The following is a 27,002-nucleotide window of genomic DNA, read 5'->3' as shown; positions in this document are numbered from 1 at the left end:
AGGAGTGTGTTTTAGACATAAAACAAGCAACAGTGCCATTCATCTTCTAGGGATGTTTTGGGATCCCACAATAGACTTCGAAAGAAAAGTTACAGTGTTCTACTATTGCTGGCCCCGTACTCAGAAATGCCTATGTTTAGTCCCTAATTGCATTAACTTTTGATGTCTGACTCATGAGGAAAGGAAGCTTTGATGTGGGAATAAGAAAATCCATTTTCCCTCTCAATACAGTAACCACTGATACAGTTCTGACTGTGTGACACCTATGTTCCCTGGTTTCTCAGGGTTCCACCAAAGGAAATCAGAGTTCAAGGATATAAAATAATTAGTGTTCTTACAACTCTATAAGGAGATTTAAGCAGTGTTAAAGTTGGTTGTCTTCACAGTATATCTCTGAGAGCAATGAAGGACTAAAGTTTCTTCATGCATTCAAATAGATTAAGCCCTTTATGATTCTGAATGTAATGTTTCAGATATTACTTGTACTCTTTAGAAGAGTCTTGTCTTTATTGAAAGAAAAGTCAGATAGCATTAGTGGCTTTTCTGTTGCAGAGACAAAATCCCAGGACCAAGAACTACCTATAAAAGGAACAGTACATTTCTGCTTTTAGTTCCAGAGGGAATGTCCACTACGGCTCGGAAAGTATACAGCAGGGACAGGCAGCAGACCAGTCACAGCGCCATCAACATACAGGAGGCAAAGAGTGATATGGGAAGTGGGGTAGAGCTGTAAACACTAAGTAAGGTTTCCCTGCCTCCCAGCAACATACTTCTTCCCGCAAGGCTCCCCTCCTAAATGTACTAAGACCTCTCCAAATACCTCCACCAACCAGGGTCAAACACCCAAGTACTTATTAATTAAAATAATATCAAAATTAGAGCTAATCTCTTGAGTTCTGCTTTTCTAGCTCTCTCACATTAACACCTGAAATCTGTAGTTCACTCTTGCATGTGTGTGATGTACGTATGGACCCACACACATATGATATATGTGTGATGTACGTATGGACCCACACACATATGATACTCCTCTCTGTCCTAGCAGTATGTCCGTTCTGTCTCATCGGTCCCTCATGCTGCTAACTGTCTTCTCCATCTCTTATGTCCCCCAGGTAAAATGTCCACTGATCGAGCTTTGAGGAAGCAGCAACAATTAAACAACCTCGCCTATCTGGTGCTCGATCGTGCCAAACCTGGTGACAGAATTGTGGATTTCTGCAGTGGTGGGGTATCGTGTCTCCTCTTGTCCTTTATTTAGCCTTCCCGAGATCATAAGACCTTGCTACATCATTCAAGGTCATGATTTTATTTGACAAGATCATTGACTAACAGTGAACAGAAGCTGTGGGGACCGAAGCTAACTGTTCTGTCTTACTTTCAGGGCCATGTTGGAATTGTTCTCGCGCATGTACTGCCCCTGTGCCAGGTAAGGTTAATAATGCACAGCATGGAGCAGTTCATTCAGCTCAGCACAACTCGGCCACGTCTGCCTAATCTTAACTCTTTGCATTTCTAATTACTTACTCACCAAGTCAATTATGTGCCACATATTTTCCTCGGAACTCCTAAGATTAGGATCTTAATTGGGGGCAGAAGGAAAGTAAGACCACAGTAGAGTTATCAGTATTTTTAAAAGTGTGTGTTAAATAAAAGATATACCTATTACGTTATTGAATAAAAAGCATATGATACACACAATCATAACTAGAAATGTTTCCAAGGACCACATTTTAACATAAACTATTTGGTGAAAAGTGTCATTTTAAATATATATAAATTCAACTGGGGCACAGTTTCAGCTCTTCAGTCCCTGTAACGACTGAAAAAGGTAGAGAGCTGACAGGTAGTCAGACGCCTGACGGGAAAATGACGACTGGGGTGGGTTTGTTTTCTTTCCTTAGAGCCGCCCTTCTCAACCTGCAGGTCGCAACCCCTTTGGCAAGCTTCTGTCTCCAAAAATATTTACGTACAAGTCATAACAGTAACAGGATTACAGTTATGAAGTAACAACAAAATAATTTTGTGGTTGGGGTCACTACAACATGAGAAGCTGTGTTAAAGGGTCACAGCATTAGCGAGGCTTGACAGCCACTGCCTCAGAGAATAAAGAACAAAATGAAAGTCCGAGGCGAAGAGGCAAGCCTTTGTACTGTTGCAGAAACAGTGTTATGATTGGCTGAGAGGAAGCGCTCACTATTATGATTGGCTGAGAGGAAGTGCTCGTGGAGCAGAGTCCTGAGAAGCAGTGTGGGTAGAAGGAAAATTGTTCCCCTTTCCTAGTGATTCTTCTGGAAACTTAGATAGACTGACTGGGAGAGGGCTTCAGGTAGATAAAACTAGAAAGTGTATCTGTGTGTCAGGTGTTTTATGTAAAGTGACAAAGTACTTTTCTATAGAATGTACACAAGGCAAAAACAAAATGATTAACGACCGTAACAGCAATGTACGGACTACCTGTGGTTACCGCTGGAAGCTCCTGGCAGCTCTGGCCTTCCCCACCAAAGCCTGCTGTTCACCGCAGCACTGGAGCCTTGTTTTATCTTAAGTACACTACCTGGCCCTCTGACCCTTCTTCCACCTCATCTCCATCCCTACCCGCTGCCTCTCTTTCTCAGTCTCATTGGTACCATGCCAAACACTGTTTGTTTTCTCAGTTCTTTAAGTACTGATGTACCATAAGCTTCCTTAGGGTGAGCCATTCCCTTAGCTAATTGTGTTCATTCTAGAGACCTCCATTAATAATTATTTCTCCATGACAGCCTGCCTTAGTCATCAAGTATGAGCTCTGCTCACCCTCGTGTCTTAACTGAACACACAGCACACTGTGACTTCTCTTTCTTTCACACATATCATTCCATGCAGAACTTTAGACTTCAATGCATTGCTCATTTTTGTGCCAGGTGAACTGTCATACAGGATAGAGAATTAGTAAAGACATTCTATATTTTTAAAATATGAAGTATAGTATTAATGCTGGATGTTAATGTCTGAATTGTGTTACTGAGTATACAGAATTTTTTTCTACATAAAATCTAGGTCACATTAATAGAGAACAAGGAAATATCACTAATTCGTGCTAAGAAGAGAAGTGACGAACTTGGTTTAAGCAATATCTGGTTCATTCAAGCAAATATGGAGTATTTTACAGGAGTGTTTGACATTGGGGTAAGTAGTCCATAATTCCAGTTTCTCTAATTACCTAAATAATAATTTTGTTCCTTAAATCAACTAAAAAGTCAATTTTGTATTCTTTCCTAAACAAAGAGATACATGGCTTCTTATACCTTACCTATTGGCTGTAGCATAACTCATTACTGCGCTCACAACCCTTCTCCGTTGTGTGGCCGATAATATCTTATACCTTACCTATCGGGTGTAGGGTGTAACATAACACTCATTACTGCGCTCACAGCCCTTCTCCGTTGTGTGGCCGATAATATCTGCACAAGAACTTCATCTGTTGCCCTAGAAGTGTTCGGTGCCGAGAACAGTGTTAGCACAGCCTTAGCATTCTTGATGAGCTCGCAGAAGAACATAAAACAAAGTGAAAGCCATAAGGGAAGATAACTTGTTAATAACCTGTAAATACTAAATTACCTTTATATAGTGGCCCTTTAACGCGGATTTGATAACTGCATGTTATTTTGCTCTTCCAAGTATTGTGGTTCTAGTTTTGAATCATTAGACTAAGTTATAGTAAAAATAATTCAGAGGCCAGCTCATAGCTGACTTATTCTTCGGGTTTTGGATTTTTGTGGAATTTGTTCTTCATTGAGGTCTAAAAAGTTTTATTTAATATGAATACATGCTCAAAATAGTAATATGAAAAAAGCTGTCTCATGAATACTTATTCTTGTGTTCTAGAGGGATGAGTATTATAAATGCCTTTTGGCCTGTATTACTTATTTATGCACACACACAAATGCTGGTTTATGCTTGTGTCAGCCTTGGGGAGCCAGTACAACCTACATCCTTCTTTGCCTGAACATTGTAATAATTTTTTCTTAGTTATAAGCATATTCTTATTTGTGTAATGCATGTAACTTTGCTAGACCCCTCCATGTTTCTCAAAGCACATTGATGTATGGCTGGGCCACTGCTTCATCCTACTGTGTGTTCACGTCTTACTGGATAGACCTGTGACCCACTTCTGGAGTTCAGAAATGGCGGTGCTTGACTTTTGTTACTAAAATTCACATCTTAAACACTGACTACTGAAAATATTGAAGGTGTGATGTCCCTTTTTCCAGCCTAACAGGCCTACAACTTATGTCCTGTATGGATGTGGTAAATATTTGAGGTGACAGGGATTGCGACCCTGCACTCATCTCTCCAGCAGGGCATTTTCACCTCACTGATCCTGGTTCTGATTATCTTTTGGGGTAGAGCTGTGAAGTCATTCAGATATTTTTATAATTTCCAAGTATATAATATAGCAGTATCAATTAAAATATGTGTGTTCTTATAAGTATTTTTCTCTATATTTCATTGTTATATATGTCATGGATATTTTTCCCTTCTATGATTACTTTGGCTGCCCCTGTATGCTTTATGATTTTCTTGTTTATTGGTCTTACTGTTTTAAGAGACTACACTTAATATACTATTCTTATATATACAAATATCTAAGCAATCCATATAGAAATCAATATGTGAAATACATGTTAAAAGATTATAAACATGTATTTCTTTGGATGTGACACGGGCATATGCACCTTGACTTTTATGGACTTAGATCCTGATAAGCCAATAATGGAGCTGCCATAAGTAGGAAATGCACATGACACACTCAACGGCTGAGTGTCATAGATTGTTATAGCAAATCTGTAAGGAGTGCCATGTGCTCTGTGATCACATCGCTGTTTACGGTCTGCACTGCGCTTCTCTAGCAACACAGAGGCTCCTTGTGTGTGTGTACTGTTAGCCCAGGAAGGCTCACCTTCAAACATGGTGTTGGTCACTGAATGCATATCACTCTTGCACCACCATAAAGAAGATAAGTAAGTAAATAAATATATAAATAAATAAACAAATGGAACCATTGTCAGCCATAGATTATTTGTATTTTCCCTTCAAAACAAATATTTCATTATTATATGAATACTATTTTATTAATTCTGGTTCTGATTTTAAAGACTCATATATGACATAAGGAAAAATATATTCTTTTCTAAAATAAGAAGCATCCAAAAACAGTTTTTGTAAACTTTTTATTATTTTGAGATATATGATCCCTGATTTGAATAAATGTTGATTATTAAACATTTAAAGAATGCTTTTAATAAAAAATTATTTGTTAAAGTATAACATTAGTGCTATGTTATTTTAAGATGTATTAATATTTTTGAGTACTGTATTTTACATTATTTCCATAATAGCCTCTATGCCCTCCATGCCGGCCCCAATCCTTCTCAACTTTGTGACCTCTTCCTTGTGGGTTATTGTGACATATATACATATGTATGTTTATGTGACTACAGCCTGCTGAGTCGTTTAGTGTCATTGCTTGCATGTATATGTTTTTAGGACGACCACTTGGGATTGTATACCTGTGCAGAGGCTGCTCCTTGGAGAAGACAGATTCTCCCTCCCTGAGCAGCCATTAACAGCTCTTAATCTAGGAGTAAGGATTTGCGAGGCTTTCCCCATCTATGTTGTCATATCAGCTGCTGCTCCTACTGCATGGCTCTTGTTTAGAAGGCCACATTGTTAAGATTTCCTGGGTGCCCCTGGCTGTCATTATTAGAAGACATTACCTCGCAGTAGTTGGCCTACTCTGTGGCTCTTCATGTTCCCGCTGTAGCGTCCACAGTGTTCCCTGAGCCCAGATTGTATACAGATTGATCACTGGGTTTAGACACTCAGTAGTTCCTGCTTTTTGACCAGTCTAGGTGATAGTCTTCATCTTCTTCTTTCTTTAATCCTTTCTATTCTTAAAGGCCCTCCTTAAATGCCACCTCATCTTATAACCCTCCCCACCTTTTTCTGTCTAGACTTCTTTATTTTTGCTTGTCTTTTATTTTTTTGAGACAAGTCATGTATAGCTCAAGCTAGCCTTGAACTCATTATAGAGCCAAGGATAGCCTTGAGCTCCTGACCTACCTACCCCTCCAAAGTCTTGGAATTTACAGATATGCACCTCCATGCTGGGCTCTGCATTCTAAGGACACAGACATTCCACCATGTGTTACTGGATCTTATACAGGGCTTCTGTGCTTTTGCTTGTAAAGTGTTCTGTTTCTGTTCATGCTATGTGTTGTCGGACACAGTGAGCTACACATTAGTTATAACCAGAATTTTAGATTTATTCCAGGACTGGTACTATAACTGGTACTATAACTGGTACTATACCAGGATTGGTACTATAACAGAGCATTGAATAAGAGCCACTGTTTTATATTTTATTCTGAGATACTTAGCACCTGGCTTCCTGCAGTTATATACCTGAGGTCCATGGTTTCCTCCTGACTGTGTGTAAGAATCCTCAACTGTGGAAGCCACTCATGGTCCCTGGTTCTCTTCTCTTGGAACCCTGCTGTGGTGCTGTCCAGGCCTTGGTTTACATTTGTCTGACCTCCTGCACTGTCTCCCTGGGTCCCTCCCTTGTATAATTCTCTGCCCTTAAGAGTGCATGTAAGTAGATTGAATCCACCCATATTGTTGAAGACAGTCCTTGAACTGTAACCATAGTCACAGCTGCAAAAGTCATTTTATGTAAGTTCTAGGTGTCTTTAGGGGACTGCCCCGGCTCACTTTTTTCCCTGCAGTTTGTTTGCAGAGCCTAGTCACACATCCTTCTAGTTCTCCCCCTGTGGATGCTACTCCGCACATCCTGGCTCTCCTCTTACCCTGGCCATAAGTGTAATTAGACTCTGCCTCAGTTAGGGGTTAGACTATATCACGGGCACTAGTGGTGTGTCTGGTTGTCTCTACATTAGCCACATTTGTAATCACTCACCCTCCCTGCCTTCTATAAATTAAAAACCCAGAATGGCATTAGTCTACTTTATCATTCTGTCCTTTCCATTCCATTATCAACAAATGGTTACCCGCACATATGGTGGATGTAGTAAAAAATAGTTCTTTCTCAATATTTCCCAGTTATCAAAAGGGGCTGGCTCTCTACCATGAATAACCTGTTGGCTTTCTTTTTGAAGTATCATTATTGGCTCACACATTTGATATTTTAAATACTGAATCAATGTCTGTTTCCATGAATGCTCAAATATGCCCACTTTTGCTCAGTGACGCCCTCTCTAGGTTGCTCTGAACTCCTCTGGCAAACACTGGGCAGTGGTCAAGTGCACGCCCCCTTCTGCTGTGAGATGTTCGCCTCCTCCTACTCACGTCTCGCCTCACTGAAGGTCTTGTGAGCTGAGCTCAGGTTCCGTCTAAGTACTGAGAGGAAGCTGTGTGCTAAGGTCTGCTTCTGTTCTCCAGGTGGCTTTGCACGCTTGTGGAGTGGCAACAGACATGGTGATCCAGCGCTGCATCCAAACACGAGCTTCCTTCATCACGTGCCCCTGCTGTTACGGGTTCATTCAGAACACATCAAAGTTTAATTTCCCAAAAAGGTAAAGTTTAGTGTTTTACACAAGACACCAATATGGGTGTGAGTTGGTACACAAGACTTGTTTAAATAATGTTGCGGTGAAAGCCAGGTGATGACAACACACGCCCTTAATCCTAACACTCAGAAGGCAGAGGCAGACTCTGTGAGTCTGAGGTCAGCTTGGGCTACAAATCCAGTTCCAGGACAACCAAGGCTACACAGAGAAACCCTGTCTCAAAAAAAAAAAAAAAAAAAAAGACAAAACATAAAAAAAATAAGGTTGCAGTGAGATTTGAATTCATGAACAGGATTAAAAAGAATAGCTCTCCTGTCTTGTCACTGCCTTTTCTTTTAGATACTGTTAGAAACAAGTCTGTCTAGGAGCCAGACCAATAGAAGTCTGTTGGCTTCCTCACCTCCCTGTGTTCTAATGAAACTAGAACCACACTTCATAAGAGACAGTGGAGTTAACGTATGTGTGACATTTCAGTCTCGTGGTTCATAGTAATTGAGAATCAGAAGCTAAAAACATTAGTTTTGGAACTTCTGCCCTGTATCAGAGCAGCTCTGTAGGACACAAAATCAATCACATAATTATCTTTAGGAACCATAGAAATTTTTATTAGAATTAAGATGTCTAGTATAAGTAACAGTATGAAACAGATATTTTCCTATTCTATTATTTTGTTCTTAGTTCACAAGCTGAGGGAAAAAAATTAAAGAAATCATTGATAGATAATATTTGTATATATAATATATTTATATATGTAATCTGATAAAATGTGTGGCTTTTTAGTGCATTATGAAATATGTAAATCTAACAGCAGCATAAGAATATTAACGTGACCTACTCAGATTTATATCCCTGTTTTACTGATTTAAAAATCTCAATTTCATGTCACCTTTTTTATAGCCTTGTAGATTTACTGTCATTTTGCTCCGTGTCCTTAGAACTCGGAATAAATTCAGGACATTTATTTCTTTATGCATAAAAACTAGCCGATTCTCCAAAGGTAGAGGATGAATTATAGATGTTTGTTTCTAAAATATGTAAAATCACAAATGACTAATTGATACTAGTGAAGTTCATATCATAAACAAGCCTATTTTTGTTGAGTTAATGGAGTGGGACTAGAACACTATAATAGACCATGTGAAACGCATGTTACCTTTATCAGTTATAAAAGCTTTGATTTCTGGTTAATTTTTTTCTGATGTTTGACATTTAAATAAACAGTCTGTCTACAACTTACCTATACAAACCAACCAGTAGAGAGAGAGCCCTATCTTGACCACATTCTTTGTCAAGCTTTATACAGTCATGGAGCATCCCCTGCTCAGGGCCAAGCAGTTAGGGTCAGCTCTGCATTCCAGAGCCCATTAAACTCACCTTTGTCTGTTTCACAACTCTGCCCACCCCTTCCCACACAAGCAGCACGAAAGGCTCTTGCCTCTGTCACTGCCCTCCCTCAGCCTCATGGCAGGGCTCTTCCCACAGCGCACTGCCTGGCATGCTACCCCTTCCTGGGGAGCTAGGAGGAACAGAGTATCTCTCAATGGCGCTGCCTCCTGATCCATTGGCCTCGCATCACGTGAATCACTAGAACCACACCGCACAGCAGCACAGCCTGTGTGTGTGGGAAAAGTCAAAAGTGGTTGTGTTCTCTGCAGAATTAACAACCTGTGGCATGAATTCTTGAATTCATAGATTCTGGTACCCTGATCTTATCTTTCCATGAACACATCTCAGGTTGAAGTAGTTCTGCATTTGGGATAGCCTTTTATATTCTTCAGATACAATACATATTTTTATTTATAGTTCAGGTTATTTGACATTCTTTACATTAAAATGATAACTAATTCTTTTTTTGTTTCCCATTCTAGTGAAAAATTCAAGAACACTTTATCATACAAGGTAAGCTTTTTAACAGATCTAGGTGTCCTGTGATTATACTTGTTTGTGCAGTCAGGGTTCTGTTATTTTGTTTGAGACAGGCTTTTACCCTGTATTCTGGAACTCATTATTTGCAAAACCAAGCTGGCTTCCAGCTCATGGCAGCAGCACTCTTGCCTCAGCCTCTTGAATGCTGGATTACAGACATGAACCACTGTGACTCCTTCCTATACAACTTTTGATCTTTCATATTTTCCATCCCAAATTTTGTCTTCTAAATCTATAGATATATTGGATGACTCAAAAATACCTAATATGGCTTTAAATTATTTTAAATTCAGATTAAATCTTTGAAGAGTGAGTGAGATTTGGAAAGGGTCTGAGAGTCATATTTTTTTCTCCCCTGCTTACATACAAGTTTACAAGTTAGCTGGCATGTAAATCTGACAGAATTAAGGTTCCTGACAGGGATGAGAGCCAGCTGTTGCTTATAGAGGAGCAGGAGCCAGAGTCCTGCTGTCTTCATGCTGATGCCCTGAGGCCTGCCTCTCAGGAAGTGGGCCAGCCTGGGCCATCCCTCACTTCACAGGGAAAGGCCATTCACTCGACTGACATGCTTTGAAAGATAATCTGGAATAGAGGGAGGCTTTCTATAAAAAGTCGTGTGTTTGTCTGCGCCTGCCTCTGTCCCTACGCATTCTCCAGTGTCCTTGTCCTTTGTGTTGTTCTCATGTTCTCAGGTACGAGCTGCCCAAAGGTAGTTCCCAGTCTGATGGCACCAAAGTTTGTCAGGCCCTGACCTGGAACAAAAGCGGTCGGTTCTTGCTTACAGAAACTCAAGAAATCCTGGAAATCTTTCTCTCAGAAGTAGTGAGATAGTTTTGAGGCTCTAACTTGAGCAGAGCAGTTTCCACCCTCCTGAACATCACCCATAACAACTGCCAAAGAGCATGACAAGCATAATATAAGAAGCAGTGTCTGAGCTAAATATAAAGATCTGTTAAAGCTCCATAATCCGTTTGAATTTTAATTTAATTAATCCCACTTTTTACATAAACACTGTGGAACGTTGTTTCACTTTATGGGCCAGGCTGACAGTGTAGTACTTTTATTTCCTCTAACCATGAAATGCAGTCTCATTGAACACTCACTTCTACCACCCTGACAGCATTTTCTTTTTAAGCATGTCTTTGTGCTTCCTAAATGCCCACTTCCTGCCCTATCTTCCACCTCCTACAGCACTTCCCTTCCTCACTGCCTCATATGAGCAGTCATAGAGACCCACAGAGGGGGGAGGGGGTTCTCTTCTCATGCCTTCATCTAGAACCAGAACATGGCCAGCCTTTGCTGGCCAGGTTACAGTGTTCATATCCTAGGGAACTACTAGGTCTAGAGGGCAAACATTAGGACTCCCCTTCTTTCACTCACAAGGTTCTAGTTATAAAAATGCTGGGAGTTCGGGGAGTGTGGACAGGAGGTGAAAAAGGCTACCTTGGTCTTGGGCTGGGAAATAATTTACACAACTGTAAAGAGACGTGGGGTACCCTGGCCCAGAGGATAGAGGCCCCCCACTCCCCTACTCTAGTGAACAGGATGTATTGGCTATCACTCCAGCACTCTCAGGAGCTGCTCGAGTAGCATAGCCAGCCCTCAAAAGGTCAGGTGTAATGTCTTAGAGGTGTCTTTCCTTCTTGGACACCATGACAAGTGGTATCCACTTACTTCCTAGAGCTTCATTACTTACTGCTTAGAGATTTTGAGAACTAATTAGGTGGTTTTATTCTCCATGTGAAGTTAGCCAGCAGGTACTAAGAACACGTACATGTGCCTTGCACTTTCAGAACCTTGTATTAAAGAGAACAGAAATGAAGAGGTTTTCGACCCCATAGGAAGAACAAAAATATCAATATCAATCAATCAGACCCCCAGAGCTCCCAGAAACTAAACCACCAACCAAAGAGTACACATGGAGGGACCCATGGCTCCAGCCACATATGTAGCAGAGAATGGCCTTGTTGGGCATCAATGAGAAAAGAGGCCTTTGGCCCTGTGAAGGCTCAATGCCAGGGTGGGGAGGTAGGAGGGAGCGGGCAGGTGGGTGGGGGAGCACTCATAGAGGCAGGGGGAGGGGGGAAGGGATAAGGGGATTCCAGGGGGAAATCAGGAAAGGAGATAACATTTGAAATGTAAGTAAAGAAAATGAGAGAGAGAGAGAGAGAGAGAGAGAGAGAGAGAGAGAGATCGAGCTCGATTAGCACAGTGCAGTGGACCCCACCTAAAGATCTGATTACATCAGCATGACCTATACTGACATTCTGTTTAGAAACCCATGTGGACAAAGGAAATACTTTTTCTTGCTTTTTCAGATTGTAGAATTCTCAAATCTTTTGTTCCATTTAGATGCTAGCCAGTTTCAGGGGCTTTATAAAATTTACTTATTCAAACTACTTCATTAATTTCTGGGGCATTACCATTAAATTTTATAGTAATTCTTAAATTGTTTTAATACATAAAAGTCAGAACAAAGGCACCCTTATTATTTTTTAAAAAATCATTTAATTTACCTGATTGAAAAATAGAGACTTCATACTTAGAGGCTGAGGCAGGAGGATTACAAGTTTTAGGCCAGCCTACTAGGGAGACTCTGTCTTGGGGAGGAGGGACCTTGAATTTTAAGTCCTGAGTACTAAGAATACAGATGATCGATCTGCGTTCACCCTGCTTCACTTTGGCTCTACAGCTGCTCTAGGTGTCAAAGGAGCAGGGCCTGTACTGTTGCTTATGACTAGCTTTAGCTGCCTGTGGATGCACAGTTGTACAATGCTGCCTGTACGGCACAAACCCTGCCTCTGTCCTTTTACAGCTTCATTTTCTTCATTGATGTCCCCTTTCCTAAAGTTGTTATACAGCAGAATCAATCTCCCTCCCATCCCCTCAGGTCCTAAATAAAAAGGAATATCCTTGAGGATAGCCAGAGCTGTGCTGGAGTCCTGGAGAATAACTGTGTCATGGTCAGGGTGTTATTTCTGTGAAGAGATACCATGACCAAGGTAACTCTTATGAAGGCAGACATTTAATTAGGGCTTACAGTTTCGGAGATTAAGTCCATTATCATCACGCTGGGAAGCATGGCAGCAGATGTGACAGACATGGTGTTGGAGGAATTGCTAAGAGTTCTACGTTTTGGTCTGTAGGCAGGAGACTGTCTCACTAGGTTTGGCGTGAGCACATTTAAGACCTCCTAGCCCACCTCCACAGTGACACACTTCCTCCAATGAAGCCACACTTCCTAATAGTGTCTATGGGGTCTAATTCCATCCAAACTGCTGCAACTGGCTTCTTTGTCTTTGGGTGACATAAGAAGCCACATCATGCTTCTTCTTAAAGACCCATGCAAGAGATCCAGAGGACCTTTAGAAAGGAAAATTTAAGAAAATTGATTTTTTTTCGCTTAACACGTTATAATTTCACAATGTAACTACCTGGTCCTGTTTACAGGATAAGAACAGCTAGGTAATATGGCTTGAGGTCTCTCTCTGTATCTGTTCTTAAATAGATCTGAAACACAGTCAGCTTGAAGGGAAGAAGTCACTGAGTAAATAGTCTTAGGACTGCTCTGTTCAGCTGTTGGATTTGTACAGCATTTTTTATTGAATGAATTCCAGAATAATTGAAGTTGTGTATTCATTTTGTTTTTGCTTTCTCTGTTTTCTAACTCTGAAGCACTAAATCAGAATAAACCCACATGCTGTTGATGCTCCTTTTAGGAACACATGCTCCTCTGCAGATTTGCAGATCAGACAGCTATGCAGCTGCCACCCCAGCGGAGACTCATAGGTATGTGTTGTCACCAAGCAGCTGCTGACGAGGATCTGCCCAGGGTGCCTGCCAGGGAATGCTTAGGGGCTGTTTGGGGAAGACCCTGGCCCAGTTATCGTCAAGACAACTTCTTCCCAGGAACTGTAATGCACATTGACAGTTTTATAACTATGACAACTTGTCACATCTTGGTTAGCATCTGTGTCTTTAAATCCATTTCAGTGTCATACTAATGAATAGATTTCACATTAAATCTTTCCTACTGTTATGAACTTCAGGATCTATCCAGAGTCACAAAGAAAATAACAAAAATGTAAATGTCAACTCCATATGCCAAAGCTGATTAACTAGGAATGTATAAAGATTGATAGTGTGTCTTTCTTAAATAAAAGTATACGTACACATTATTGATCATAGCCCCATACATTCATCATTTGTAGTACTGTATATTACCCAGACTGTTTCAAAGAATAGATCCATCAAAGACTTGACTTTAGAAAAGTAAACTTTTGTTTAGAAGAATAATGGCGACTGTTGTCATGCACCTAACACTGGAAATGAGTTAGGTGGACACAGTTGTTTATATTTCACAGTGACAGGGCTGAGTCTCATCAGCAGGTGCCACAGCCACGCTGTGCCTGCAGGTTATCTGGGTCCAGACACAGAGTTCTTGTCCTCTTCTGCAGTACCGACTCTCAGCTCCTTCACATCACTAGATATTTGGGGTCTAAAACAGAGTATAAGCAGGTAAGGATTAGATCGAATCTCAATTTTTTTCTCAGAAACTCCACAGTGGGCATTGTCCTACTCTCTAGAATTCCAACATGGCCTCCTTTTTGCTATCTGTACTTGAGGGGATTGACATTTTTTTGAGCCCTACTGAAGTAGTTTGTACTCGAGAAGATGTTATATGATAAATAATTACCTTTAAGTTCTAAAGTCGGCATAGTGAGGTGCTCACACTAGGAAAGGCAGAGACCTACAGCTAAGGGTCTTCCTTTCCTGCCCCCCCACCCTGCCCACAACGGCCATCTCTTGCCTGAAGCGTCTCATTTTGGTTTCTTTTCCTATTCCTCCTTCTGACTTTCCATTTCTGATTTCTTTAAGTCGGCGTGATGCACGCTTATTATAATTCCACTAGATGCCTATCTTAGTCTGTAGGGCTCCGTCTTTATACTCAACAGACATTGATCCGGCCCACTGTTCTAGAGGTCAAAGGGTTAAATCTGACGGGAGTCTTCTTGGTGACTCACACCATTGTAGAAGGTGTCAAATGCCAAAAGAGAAAGGCAGACCTAGAGTGGGTGAGCAAGCACAGTCAAGCAAGGGAATGCTTTCCTGAGGTGTGACCAAGCTTGTCCCTTTGTAAGAAGCCCACACTCCCAATGATGAACCCACTCCCACAGTACCAGCCTACCTCTACCTCATGCTAATGCCTAACTGTGGCATTCAAACCATAGAGATCAATAGAGTCGCGGTTGCTGTCCTGAATCAATGTCAGTTTTCAGTGTCAAGTGGGAGCAGTGACTGAAGGGATATTGTCAGGGTTGGAGCAGAAGCCCATCTGGCAAGATGGCTAAAGGGAAGTGGGGAGGGTAAGGGTGCAAACAAAGCCAGAGTTTGTCATAGTTCTTGCCACTTCCATGCTTGATAAACATTTTTAGAAAATTTACCCAAAAGGTAGGTTGCCAACAACTGGATTTCAGTTGTATTAACACTTAGCATGGGAAACTACGAGGTTCTTCTACAGAATAAAAAGGAAAAACTAACTGCACTGGGACCCAAGCCAAGAGTCAGTGAGCTGCCTCGTAAACCCAGGGTGGGTCCTGAAGGAATGCGGAGCATGCGTTCTAACCGTTCTAACCGAGTGTTTCATTTGAACTGAGACACAGATGGGAAGCACACACTCTCCAGGGAAGTGTTCTGGGCAGAGAGAAACCAACTGCCTAGCTGTTGGTGAGGAGATGGCTTTGTTTTCCTTTCTAAATGGCATTCTAAATACCTCTTTTCGTATCAGTTTCTAACACAGTTTGATCGTCATGCTGCAAGTCCTTTTAAGGAAGCATATAACACCAACCTTGTGAATCTGAGTCTCTGACTTATTCTTGCTCCCTGATTTGAGCTGTTCCTGCTTTTGTTTTGTCTCTAAGTGTCCCACATTTCACACAAGAGGTTTTCTGTCTTAGTGATATACCCTGACTGCTGACGTCACTTCAGCAGGCTCCCGTAAGCTACTGCATGGGAAAGTGATGTTTAAGCACTGTTGTAATTATCAAAGAAGAGTGGAAGGAATGAGACACTGCACTCAGCCACCTCTCTCAAGAAAATGAAAAACATAGATATTAAATGGACAACAGTTCAGATTATAAAAGCAGGTAATGCTTCAGTATAGGAAGCCTCAACTCAGTTTTTCCTCATCTACTTTGGGAATTTTTCCTCTTTTGTTTCTTGAACATTGCAAAGGAAATAGGAAGCCAGCAGCATGATGAGGTAAGCGCTGAAAAGAATCGCTACACTCAGCATCACATATCTGCCTGCAGTAACGAGCACATGGTCACGAGTCTCCTCAGATACTTTGCATTTCTTTATTATATTATAAAACTACAGGTAGAAATGTGAAATGTCTTTTAGATGGCTATTCGTCAGCGTATTACTTTAGATTTCCTCAGAGACAGATTTTTTAAAGAATATTACTAATAATGTCACTTTATAGGAATGGAGAGCATTGGTCTTAAAATGGGTTTTTGACCAAAGTATAAAGTAGAATGTTTAGTTGCAATTTGAAATACACTTATGAGTACATTTTAAAAAGTTGGCCAAGATAAGTCTGGGAAGCGTGTCTTCACACTGATCAAATCTAAGCTTAAGGATACAGTACTGCCAGGAACATGGCCTTTGCCACAGCACCGACGGGTACTGTCACTGCAGATTCCCGTGTATGCATGAAAGTCACATTGCGTGTAAGTGTCTCAAGCTGTGTTTCCTTGTTTTAGGGAAGCAGTGTATGTGCCTGGTGGATCTGGACCGTGCAACAGCAGCAGAAGAACAGGGCTACTCTGTCCAAGTGATTTCTATGGAGCCAGAGAGCTGCTCTCCCAAAAATAACATGATCGTGGGCGTCCCCGTGTAGAATGGGGCACACACACTTGATGCTTTGCCATGGGCTTCATGAGGAGCGCCCAGGGGCATTCAGGAAGTTGGTGTGTTAGTGGAAGCAGCGCTGAGTGTCTTGAGCCTGTTGAAAAAGCTACAGGAAGATCTTGGAAGAGGGATGCTCTGGCTCTGTGTGCAGAAGGATGACTGCCTTGCTCGAGGGAATCCCCTGAAGCCTTAGCTGCCAAAAGAATCATTCTCAGTGGCCAAGATTCCGTCAGCAGAACCATTTCCTCAGACCTTTTCCTGATCGTGTCAGTGGGATACTCAAGCCATGCGCTCACAGCCTTCATTTTATAACCTTTTGATATTCATACTTGGTGATCAAAACTAAACTCGAGGTGGTTGTGGTTTTTTATAGTTTTAACAATGTATCTTTTGTATAGATTTTTTAAATCTAGGATGGTAAATTCGATGTGATTTTTCCTTTTTTTAAATCTGAGATTGGTTGAATTTGCATATCATGTACTATCCTCCTTTAAATATATGTCCCATAAATTAACAAATAAGTTTATTGCTGGTTGAAGACTTCGCATGAAAATTTATAAGTCAATTGCACTAAATTATACATTCTAAAAGTGGAATTTAGATATAAATTTTAACTGAACAGTAAATTTATGCTCTGTTTAGTTACAACAAGTAAATAACAAATGCTAGCAGTCTACTGTTCTCAGAACCCTGGCCTTGTTTTCACTGAAAATACAAGAATGAATTACATTAAGGTACATTGCATTGCCTACCAAAGGAGATCTCATAGATCTAGAAAGAAAAACCCAGAAAAAAAAAAAAAAAAAAAAAAAAAAAAAAAAAAACAGCCAGTTCCATCCTATATACCATGCCATCATGGATAGCCTTGTGTTTGGGTGTGAGGTGTGGAGACGCTCAAGCTTATTTGGTCGGCACTCCCTGCCCACGTTTTCTTTCCAGCAGCCAGCTTTTTCAATTACGGATGCAGACATCTATCTCCTGTGTGCTGCTAACTATAAGTCCTGCCGTATTAGCGTTAAGATTATTTATTCTATCTTGATGTTTTCATTTCTTAAGAAAAACTAAGGATTTTATCAAGCTGCCACTATGCTTTATTTTAAATACACAGATGACTTAACAGGCAGCATGGATGGGGAGGGAGCTTCGTCCTTTCATGAGGTGATTCAAGATGAGAAACGGTCCTCAGACATAAGTATTTCATCCATTGGTACTGTTAACTACATCCTGCTCCACTTCTTTTTAAATTGAGATTTGATTTTAATACAATATAATACATAGATTTGTATTCCCGTTTTATTTAATTGAAGAAACTTTTCATACAATATATTGTGGACATGGCTCTCCTCCCTTGACTCATCTCGGATCCTTCCCACCTCAGCCAGTCAACTCCACACCCTTTATTTCTCTCTCTCTGTAGAAAGGAAACAAAATATTAGAGTCTTTAAAAAAGAAACACACAGAGGGGAAAAAAAGAAACACAGAAAAATGTAAAAACACAAAAATATCAGAAACTATAATAAACAATCAAAAGACTAGTAAGACTGAAAAAAACATGAAGGAGAACAGAGAGGGGTGTGCGAAGATTTGGAGGGAGGAAAAGGAAGGATTGTAATCAACTTACAATTTCAAGAGAGAGAGAGAGAGAGAGAGAGAGAGAGAGAGAGAGAGAGAGAGACTGTCCAAACAAAGCAACACAAGGCAAAATGTCTACAGAAATACCATTGAGTTTGTGTTGTGTTGGCTATCTATGACTGGGTGTAGGTTAAGTGTGGTTAATATACCCGGTGAAACTCTACTGGAGAAAACAAATTTTTCCTTTGAAAATGAGTGTCAATTGTAGACAACTTATGATTAGGGATGGGAGTCTGTGGTCGTGAAGACATTGTTCTGTTGCAGTTACCCATCCCCTCTGCTTCTTAGTCTTCCCACCTCCTCTTCTCCTGACTTCCTGAGTCCAGAGACAAGGAGTCTGAGGTGACTTCCCATTAAGGACTGAGTGTTCCAAAATCTGTCGGTGTCCAGTTATGGGTCTCTGTCTTAGTTCCCATCTCCTGCACTAGGAGGCTTCTTGGATGATGACTGAGAAACCCTCTGTAGAGTTCTCTTCAGTCCTCAGATGACTCTAAGCAGCCCTCTCTTCCAGACAGAAAGCTTGTGTAATAGTTATGGGGCAGGGAGACAGCCAGGGAGGGGGTCCAATGAGCTCCCACAGATGTTCTCAGCAAGGCATGGTGGTGTGGTTGGTAATAGATGCAGGTGCCCGCAGTTGCTCTTTTAAAACAACATGGCCAAGACACTCGCACATAAAAGGACAGGAAGCAAGGGGAAGAGTGTTTCAATGACAGTAATCTCAGGAGGTAATCTGGTCTCACCCCAACGTGGCTCCCCTCTATCTGTGTCTTCCACCAGAACTCATCTTTCATTAACTTCTCAGGCTGACGAGGAAAAGGGTTTAGTAAAGCTGGGCTACTTCATCTTACCTGGGCAGGCGAATTCCCATCATTCAAGAAAATAAAGTATTCTTAAGACTCATACACAAAATAATGAGCTAATAACTAAATATTTAGTCTCATGGGTCAAGAAAGTTGCAACGATCAGAACTTCCCAATAAAAGTAGTTATGCTAACTAGTGATAAAGGACTGGAGAAATGGCTCGGTGGTTAAAAGCATATGCTGTTCTTGCCGAGGAACTGAGTTCGACATTGTGATCAAAATACAGCTCAGTAACACCAGTAACTCCAGCCCTCGGGAGTAGAGTACCCTCTTCTGCCCTCCGAGACCACCTGCATTTGCGTACACGTACCAGACGCACGCAGAAATATAGTTAAAAACGAGTCCAATGAGGGTCGAAGAAGCTTTGCTACATTCTTCACGTTTTCAGGGTTTCTCTGTAATATGAAATCTGTGAAGATAAAAGCCCCGCATTATTTAAAAATTCAACCACTTTCAATGCTCAGGCCTCTCTAAAATATCCAGTCTCTCTAAAAATGCCCAGTCATCCTAAAACTCCAGAGTCTCTTCAAAAGTTCAGCCATCAACTGTGGGCTCCTGCAAAGTCAAAATAAGTGAAGTACTTCCTAACTCCAAGAGGGAGGAACCAAGGCAAAGTTCAGCGGTGTGAAGACTTAAGGACTTGGTGCCCGGAACCCACTCTCGACCCTCTGGGCTCCTAATGGCTGGGCAGCTATTTCCTTTCCGAGTCTGCCACCCACAGCTCACAGCTCCACTCTGCATGCCGTTGTCCTTGCTGGCGACCCCGCAGTACGGTCATTCCCAAAATGCTGGGATCGCCACCGCAACTGGGCCGGCTCTCCTCACTTGCCTCCCCTGGGCTGACTCTGGAGATTCCGACCCTGCCACATGGTGCCAAGTCTCAGCTTCTGAACACGACCTCTAATTCTAGGGCTTTTACTGCGAAGGCTGGACTTTCGCCGATATTACTGTGACCTGTGAAATTTACAGATTAACAACTCAGCTGCCACAGCAGGCACAGCCTTAGTCCCCTCTGGAGCGCAGCTTCTGTGTGTTGACCCCGAGAAAACCCTTCCCAGAAGATTTCGTCTCAGTGATGCTGGTCTCTTCTTAATCACCACTCCTCTCTCAGCCCCAGCTAAGTAACATTCATTGTCCCAGGAGAGCAAAAGTTTTGTTCCATTTATTCTGGTCTCATTAGTCACAGTCAGTGCTGCAGCTGACCAGACACCACAAACTCACAATAGAAAATATCACACACACCAACGGGGAAGAAATACTTTATTTCAGCTCATAATTCTACATCATAGATTATCATTGCCCATGTCCTGGGTTTACTGCAATTTAGGTTTCACCTATGCAGTGGCTCCTCCAGGCCTTGTAGAGAATTTGCCGCTGCCACAACCGTGCCTGGGCTCAGCAGCCTGGTGAACCTTAGTGCATGTTTTCACAATTCCCTCATTCCCGTGCCTGTAAAGTCAGTACCGCATGGACAGCAGTGCTCAGTTCTGCCAGCTCAAGATGGAACCTGACCCTCTTGTACACACACACACACACACACACACACACACACACACATACACACACACACACACACACACACACACACACACACACACTTCTAATTGTTTAATGGTATTGGTCTTTACATTTCTATCTCTAAACCAGCCTGATTTTCTTACAGTGGGTGGCTTTAAATAAAAATCTAATATATTATTACTTTTATTTCACAATACTGTCATAGGATACATTTTCTCCATCAGATCCCTCGGAACTACAGTTACAGACAGTTGTGAACTGCTGTGTGGGTACTGGGAATTGAAATGGTTTGTGGAAGAGCAGTCTGTGCTCTTAACCTCTGAATCATCCCTGGAGCCTGGAACTGTCTTTCTTTAATATGTTTAGGTTAGAAGGATAGGAATTAGAGGTAAGCTGTATTTTTCCTTGATAATTGTTGGTATATTGGGGTTTTCCACTTCTTTTTAAAGTTCCATTTCTGTTTAAAGTTGCATTTTCTTAGAGATTTTCTGGGTTGATTCTTCATTTCTTGACTTAGACTAGTCATAAATTTTAAAGCTAGGCAGCTAGCTGACTTTGAAAACATCTTTTTTTTTTATTTTACCCTCTAGGTAATTGTGCTCGTATCCAATAGTTACACTGTCTGAATCATATTTTCTAAATTTATTACCTAATACACTGAATCACCTAAACGTCCTAGAGCCAAGATAAATGAGATCTCCTTTTGGTTTTCCTGGGACTGCTATCCTAATAGATAAGGTTAAACTGACAATATTTCTTCTCTATGAAGACTTTGCTGGCAGCCATCAGCAAGGTACTTACAAGCTTTTATCTTTCGACATCTCAAATGTATAGATATTCACTATATAGATTTTTGACACATTATTGTAGTTCTTGGAGGCTTTTGCTGTACATATCAAAAAGCATTTTTCAACAACAAATTTTAGAAATATAGAATATGCAGTACATGTCAGCTGTTTGAATGACAGTGGCTCCCATAGGCTCATATATTTGAATACTTGCTTGCTGGAACTGTTTTAGAAGAATTAGGAGGTGTGGCCCTCAAGAGAAGATGCGTCACTGGGGGCAGGCTTTGAGGTTTCAAAAGATTTCTAGTGCTCTCTTTCTGCACCATGGCTGTCTCAAGATGTGAGCTCTCAGCTATTCTTTCATTTAGCTATCATGGATTCTATCCATCTGAAATCATAAACTAGACTAAATCCTTTCTTTTGTGATGGTTTATCTTAGCAATAGAAAAGTCACTAGTCCATCAGGCGTTGGTGACACATACCCTTATTCGCAGCACTTGGGATGAAGAGTTCAATGGAATTCTGTGAGTTCGGGGCAAGCCTCTTCTATGTCATGAATTCTAAGCCAGAGCTACATCGTGAGACCTTCTCTCAGAAATGAGCCATGAACTAAAACTTTGGAGAATTTGGGTGCACAGAAAATTATACTCAATTCTCTGTGTTTTCCTACGCGTGCTGTAAATTTGTATTACTGGTGAGAAACAACCATGAATCTCTCTCAGGATGAGCCGGAAGGAAGGCCTATTGATGGTTAGTAAATGTTTACTGAGAGTCTGTGGCCAAACCTGACAGAAAGGAGCATCTTAGGGTATGCCTTGCCCATAGGCACTCAGGAGATCTCGTAACTGCTGCCCTTTTACAATGGTTTAGTGTGTGTGTGTGTGTGTGTGTGTGTGTGTGTGTGTGTGTGTGTGTGTGTTTATGAGTTCTCCACTTTTTTTACTTTAATAATTCATTTATTTTGATATGAGTTTTCTCTGTGTAGCCCAGGCTATCTTGGAACTCTCTTTGTAGACCAGGGTAGTCTCAAACTCAAAAGAAATCCACCTGCCTCTGCCTCCTAAATGCTGGGATTGAAGGTATGTACCACCACACGTGGCTAAAGAACCAATCTTTAAGAGTGTGTATGACAGGAAGATTTCTGGTAAATGCTGGCAGTGGTTAAGAATTTGAGGGGGTTCTCGTATTTGCCTTTAATGGTAAGTACTTTATCTTACCCCTTTATCTGATTAAGAGGTTCCACCACCCATTCCTATTTCAGATATGGTTGCTCCTTCCCAGTACGAGTCCTCGAAATGTGCCCTGGCTCTACTCACTCCGTTAGCCGCAGTCCACAGTACTCTCAAAGATTTTCAGCAAACCTCATTTTATTACAACCAAGGTTGCTTAGAGGAACACATCTTCCTTAAGGTACAACTACAAAGGTCTGAGGACTGGGTCCATAACACAACCATGAACCCACAAAGCCTGACAGGCAGTCTCTTACCCACGGATTATTTAAAGTATCTGCTTAATGGTTCCAGTGCATGAGACTGCCTTCCAACGTAGCCTAGGGTAAATTCAGACTTCCTAGCACAGATCCACTTGCTGCCCTGCCATCTGGACTCATCCAGTATGAAGTGCAGTATTGAAAGTTTCCAAAGAAACCAGGAATGCTTGATAATCAAAGGATACATCACACTCTATCAAACCAGACACTGAGATGGACAGTCATCATCTCACCCCAAAGGTGAGCAGAGGTGTGCATGCAACAGACCAAGTCTTTGATCTCCCTCTGACTCTCTCAGCCCTTCTGTTCTTGCCAACAACTCCAACCTGGCCTGTTGACTAAGCACTTAAGAGTCTTCAGTTGCTCACCATTGCACATGACTCCTGATCTAGAGATCGTGCCTTCTACAGATTCCTTGGAAGGGTTATTGCACACTAGAGTAACTATCTTCTCTAGGTGGGACTCAAGATGCTGCTCTCTCCAGTGCCCATTTCCACCAGGTGAGTTCCTGGATATGGTTGCTTTTCCCCAGTATGAGCCCTTGAAGTGTTCCCTGGTTCTACTTACTCCACTTGCTGGAGTCCACAGTACTCTCAAAGATTTTCAGTTCGCCACATTTCAGACCCAACCTCTCAGCAAAACCAGATGGTCACTGGGACAAACCCCTTCCTCGGAATCAGTCTTGACAATGTACGGCAAGCTCCTTAACTGAACGCCTGGCTCGCACCTCTGGTCTCACACAGAGATGCAGCTTGTACACAGTTCTCTCCCTTTATATGCACACCAAAAACTTGGGACTTGTATGTTATTGTCCCCTACCAGCTCCCCATCCCAAAGCCATGGTTTATGGGAGTAAGGAATGGTGCATTTGCTCCCCACTCTTTTTTCATTATCCTAAAGACACACCAAAAAATGGAAGTGGGTTCTCCTCCAAAGGAATGCTTTATTGACAAGTTATTGCCTGTTATATTTTGTAGGAAGATAGATACATCAGTGACCTGCAAAGACATCAAGCAATGTCAACTCCTTGGTTCCCTGTTTTGCGTGGTACAGGTTTCTTTGGGAGTCCCAAGAAACTAGAAGTACTTAATAATCAAAGGCTAAATCACACTCTATCAAACCAGACACTAAGATGGACAGACCCCACCGCACCCCAAGGAGTGCAGAGATGTGCACACAACAAAGTCTTTGCAAAGGCACAGTGCTCCCCCTCCTCCACACCATGCAGGGCCCTGGTGTTGAAAGTCTGTAGAATGTAGCTTTGGGAGGCAGGAGGAGGAAATTTTAAAAAGATCTTTGTGGTTCCTGAGAAAAGAGGACAGCAGAGTTCCAGCTGAACCAAAACCACATCCCCTACCTGACCTTCAGGGTTGCTTCTGATTTTCATTTATGCTCCGTGTAATGGAGAGACAGGCAGAACTGCAGACCGGACTCCCTACTACGGTCAGTAAAGCAACACTGTAGGGCACATCCCTTTTAGATGCTAAAGATGAGGCTTTCTCCTCTCTGCCCTCTTGTTCCACAAGAGCCCTGTGGGCCAGGGGGGAAGCACCTTCCACTTGTAACCAGTCTGAACAGAATGAAATAGTAGGTGCCCACATTTCAGCCACAACGCCACAGGCAAACACTGTGCTACTTCCTCACTAACAAGAGTTGGTTAGAAAATAACCCCTCAGCTGTCTGCACTTGGATTTGTTCCCTTCTGTCTGTTTTAGTGCTGAGTATTGATCCCAGGACTTTGCATATGCTAGGCAAGCACTCTACCACTGATCCACATTACTGTATCGCCTTAAAAGAGATTGAGACCCAGCATCAATAGACAAGGATCAGAAGCCTTGAACTCTTCATGTTGTCCCCCAGATAATAATATGTGTTGCCATGCTCAGTTACACCCATTGGAACTTTATTTTATTTTATTTTATTTTTATTAACTTGAGTATTTCTTATTTACATTTTGAATATTATTCCCTTTCCCGGTTTCCCGGCAAACATCCCCCTAATCCCTCTCCCTCCCTTTCTTTATGGGTGTTCCCCTCCCCACCCTACCCCCAACAATCACGTTCACTGGGGGTTCAGTCTTAGCAGGACCCAGGGCTTCCCCTTCCACTGGTGCTCTAACTAGGATGTTCATTGCTACCTATGAGGTCAGAGTCCAGGGTCACTCCATGTATAGTCTTTAGGTAGTGGCTTAGGCCCTGGAAGCTCTGGTTGCTTGGAATTGTTGTTCATAAGGGGTCTCGAGCCCATTCAAGCTCTTCCATTTCTTTCTGTGATTCCTTCAACGGGGGTCCAATTCTCAGTTCAGTGGTTTGCTGCTGGCATACGCCTCTGTGTTTGCTGTATTCTGGCTGTGTCTCTCAGGAGAGATCTACATCCGGCTCCTGTCGGTCTCCACTTCTTTGCTTCATCCATCCTGTCTAATTGGGTGGCTGTATATGTATGGGCCACATGTGAGGCAGGCTCTGAATGGATGTTCCTTCTGTGTCTGTTTTAATCTTTGCCTCTCTCTTCCCTGCCAAGGGTATTCTTGTTCCCCCTTTTAAAGAAGGAGTGAACCATTCACATTTTGATCATCCGTCTTGAGTTTCATGTGTTCTAGGCATCTAGGGTAATTCAAGCATTTGGGCTAATAGCCACTTATCAATGAGTGCATACCATGTGTGTTTTTCTGTGATTGGGTTACCTCACTCAGGATGATATTTTCCAGTTCCAACCATTTGCCTATGAATTTCATAAAGGCATTGTTTTTGATAGCTGAGTAATATTCCATTGTGTAGATGTACCACATTTTCTGTATCCATTCCTCTGTTGAAGGGCATCTGGGTTCTTTCCAGCTTCTGGCTATTATAAATAAGGCTGCAATGAACATAGTGGAGCACATGTCTTTTTTATATGTTGGGGAATCTTGTGGGTATATGCCCAAGAGAGGTATAGCTGGATCCTCAGGTAGTTCAATGTCCAATTTTCTGAGGAACCTCCAGACTGATTTCCAGAATGGTTGTACCAGTCTGCAATCCCACCAACAATGGAGGAGTGTTCCTCTTTCTCCGCATCCTCGCTAGCATTTGCTGTCCCGAGTTTTTTTTTTTTTATTTTTTTTATTTTATTTTATTTTTATTTTTTTTACATTTTATTTTTTTTATTAACTTGAGTATTTCTTATATACATTTCTAGTGTTATTCCCTTTCCCGGTATCCGGGCAAACATCCCCCTCTCCCCTCCCCTTCCTTATGGGTGTTCCCCTCCCAACCCTTCCCCCATTGCCGCCCTCCCCCCACCAGTCTAGTTCACTGGGGGTTCAGTCTTAGCAAGACCCAGGGCTTCCCCTTTCACTGGTGCTCTTACTAGGATATTCATTGCTACCTATGAGGTCAGAGTCCAGAGTCACTCCATGTATAGTCTTTAGGTGGTGGCTTAGTCCCTGGAAGCTCTGGTTGCTTGGCATTGTTGTACATATGGGGTCTCGAGCCCCTTCAAGCTCTTCCAGTTCTTTCTCTGATTCCTTCAACAGGGAACCTATTCTCAGTTCAGTGGTTTGCTGCTGGCATTCGCCTCTTTATTTGCTGTATTCTGGCTGTGTCTCTCAGGAGCGATCTACATCCGGCTCCTGTCGCCCTGCACTTCTTTGCTTCATCCATCTTGTCTAATTGGGTGGCTGTATATGTATGGGCCACATGTGGGGCAGGCTCTGAATGGGTGTTACTTCAGTCTCTGTTTTAATCTTTGCCTCTCTCTTCCCTGCCAAGGGTATTCTTGTTCCCCTTTTAAAGAAGGAGTGAACCATTCACATTTTGATCATCCGTCTTGAGTTTCATGTGTTCTAGGCATCTAGGGTAATTCAAGCATTTTGGGCTAATAGCCACTTATCAATGAGTGCATACCATGTATGTCTTTCTGTGATTGGGTTAGCTCACTCAGGATGATATTTTCCAGTTCCAACCATTTGCCTACGAATTTCATAAAGTCGTTGTTTTTGATAGCTAAGTAATATTCCATTGTGTAGATGTACCACATTTTCTGTATCCATTCCTCTGTTGAAGGGCATCTGGGTTCTTTCCAGCTTCTGGCTATTATAAATAAGGCTGCAATGAACATAGTGGAGCATGTGTCTTTTTTATATGTTAGGGCATCTTTTGGATATATGTCCAAGAGAGGTATAGCTGGATCCTCAGGCAGTTCAATGTCCAATTTTCTGAGGAACCTCCAGACTGATTTCCAGAATGGTTGTACCAGTCTGCAATCCCACCAACAATGGAGGAGTGTTCCTCTTTCTCCGCATCCTCGCCAGCATCTGTTGTCACCTGAGTT

At 41.9% G+C, this 27,002-nt stretch overlaps 1 protein-coding gene and 1 long non-coding RNA gene across 13 annotated transcripts in view; one reads left to right on the top strand and one right to left on the bottom strand.

Moving 5' to 3' along the window:
• Gstcd (glutathione S-transferase, C-terminal domain containing) overlaps nt 1-17,080 on the top strand; it is a 94,980-nt gene extending 77,900 nt beyond the window's left edge. For 5 of the 12 annotated variants that reach the window (XM_063281959.1, XM_063281958.1, XM_039102454.2 and 2 more), the window contains 7 exons: nt 1,113-1,228; nt 1,382-1,426; nt 3,037-3,165; nt 7,441-7,574; nt 9,437-9,467; nt 13,214-13,283; nt 16,259-16,944. In XM_063281959.1, coding sequence (XP_063138029.1) covers nt 1,113-1,228; nt 1,382-1,426; nt 3,037-3,165; nt 7,441-7,574; nt 9,437-9,467; nt 13,214-13,283; nt 16,259-16,395 — 662 coding nt within the window. In that variant the 3' untranslated portion in view covers nt 16,396-16,944. The other 7 variants (NM_001395013.1, NM_001395012.1, NM_001395011.1 and 4 more) reach the window with 4 other exon arrangements.
• A 601-nt stretch (nt 17,081-17,681) lies between these two features.
• LOC102548236 (uncharacterized) lies at nt 17,682-25,887 on the bottom strand. The gene is made up of 2 exons (XR_001836910.3): nt 19,210-25,887; nt 17,682-17,817 (listed from the first exon to the last, which is right to left on the bottom strand). It is a non-coding gene; the product is annotated as an uncharacterized LOC102548236 (long non-coding RNA).
• Nucleotides 25,888-27,002: the final 1,115 nt, after the last annotated feature.

The sequence above is a fragment of the Rattus norvegicus genome, chromosome 2 (assembly GCF_036323735.1).
Source record: "Rattus norvegicus strain BN/NHsdMcwi chromosome 2, GRCr8, whole genome shotgun sequence".
NCBI lineage: Eukaryota > Metazoa > Chordata > Mammalia > Rodentia > Muridae > Rattus > Rattus norvegicus.
Note: the sequence above shows the minus strand (reverse complement) of the source record. Positions and strands in the feature narration are given on the sequence as shown.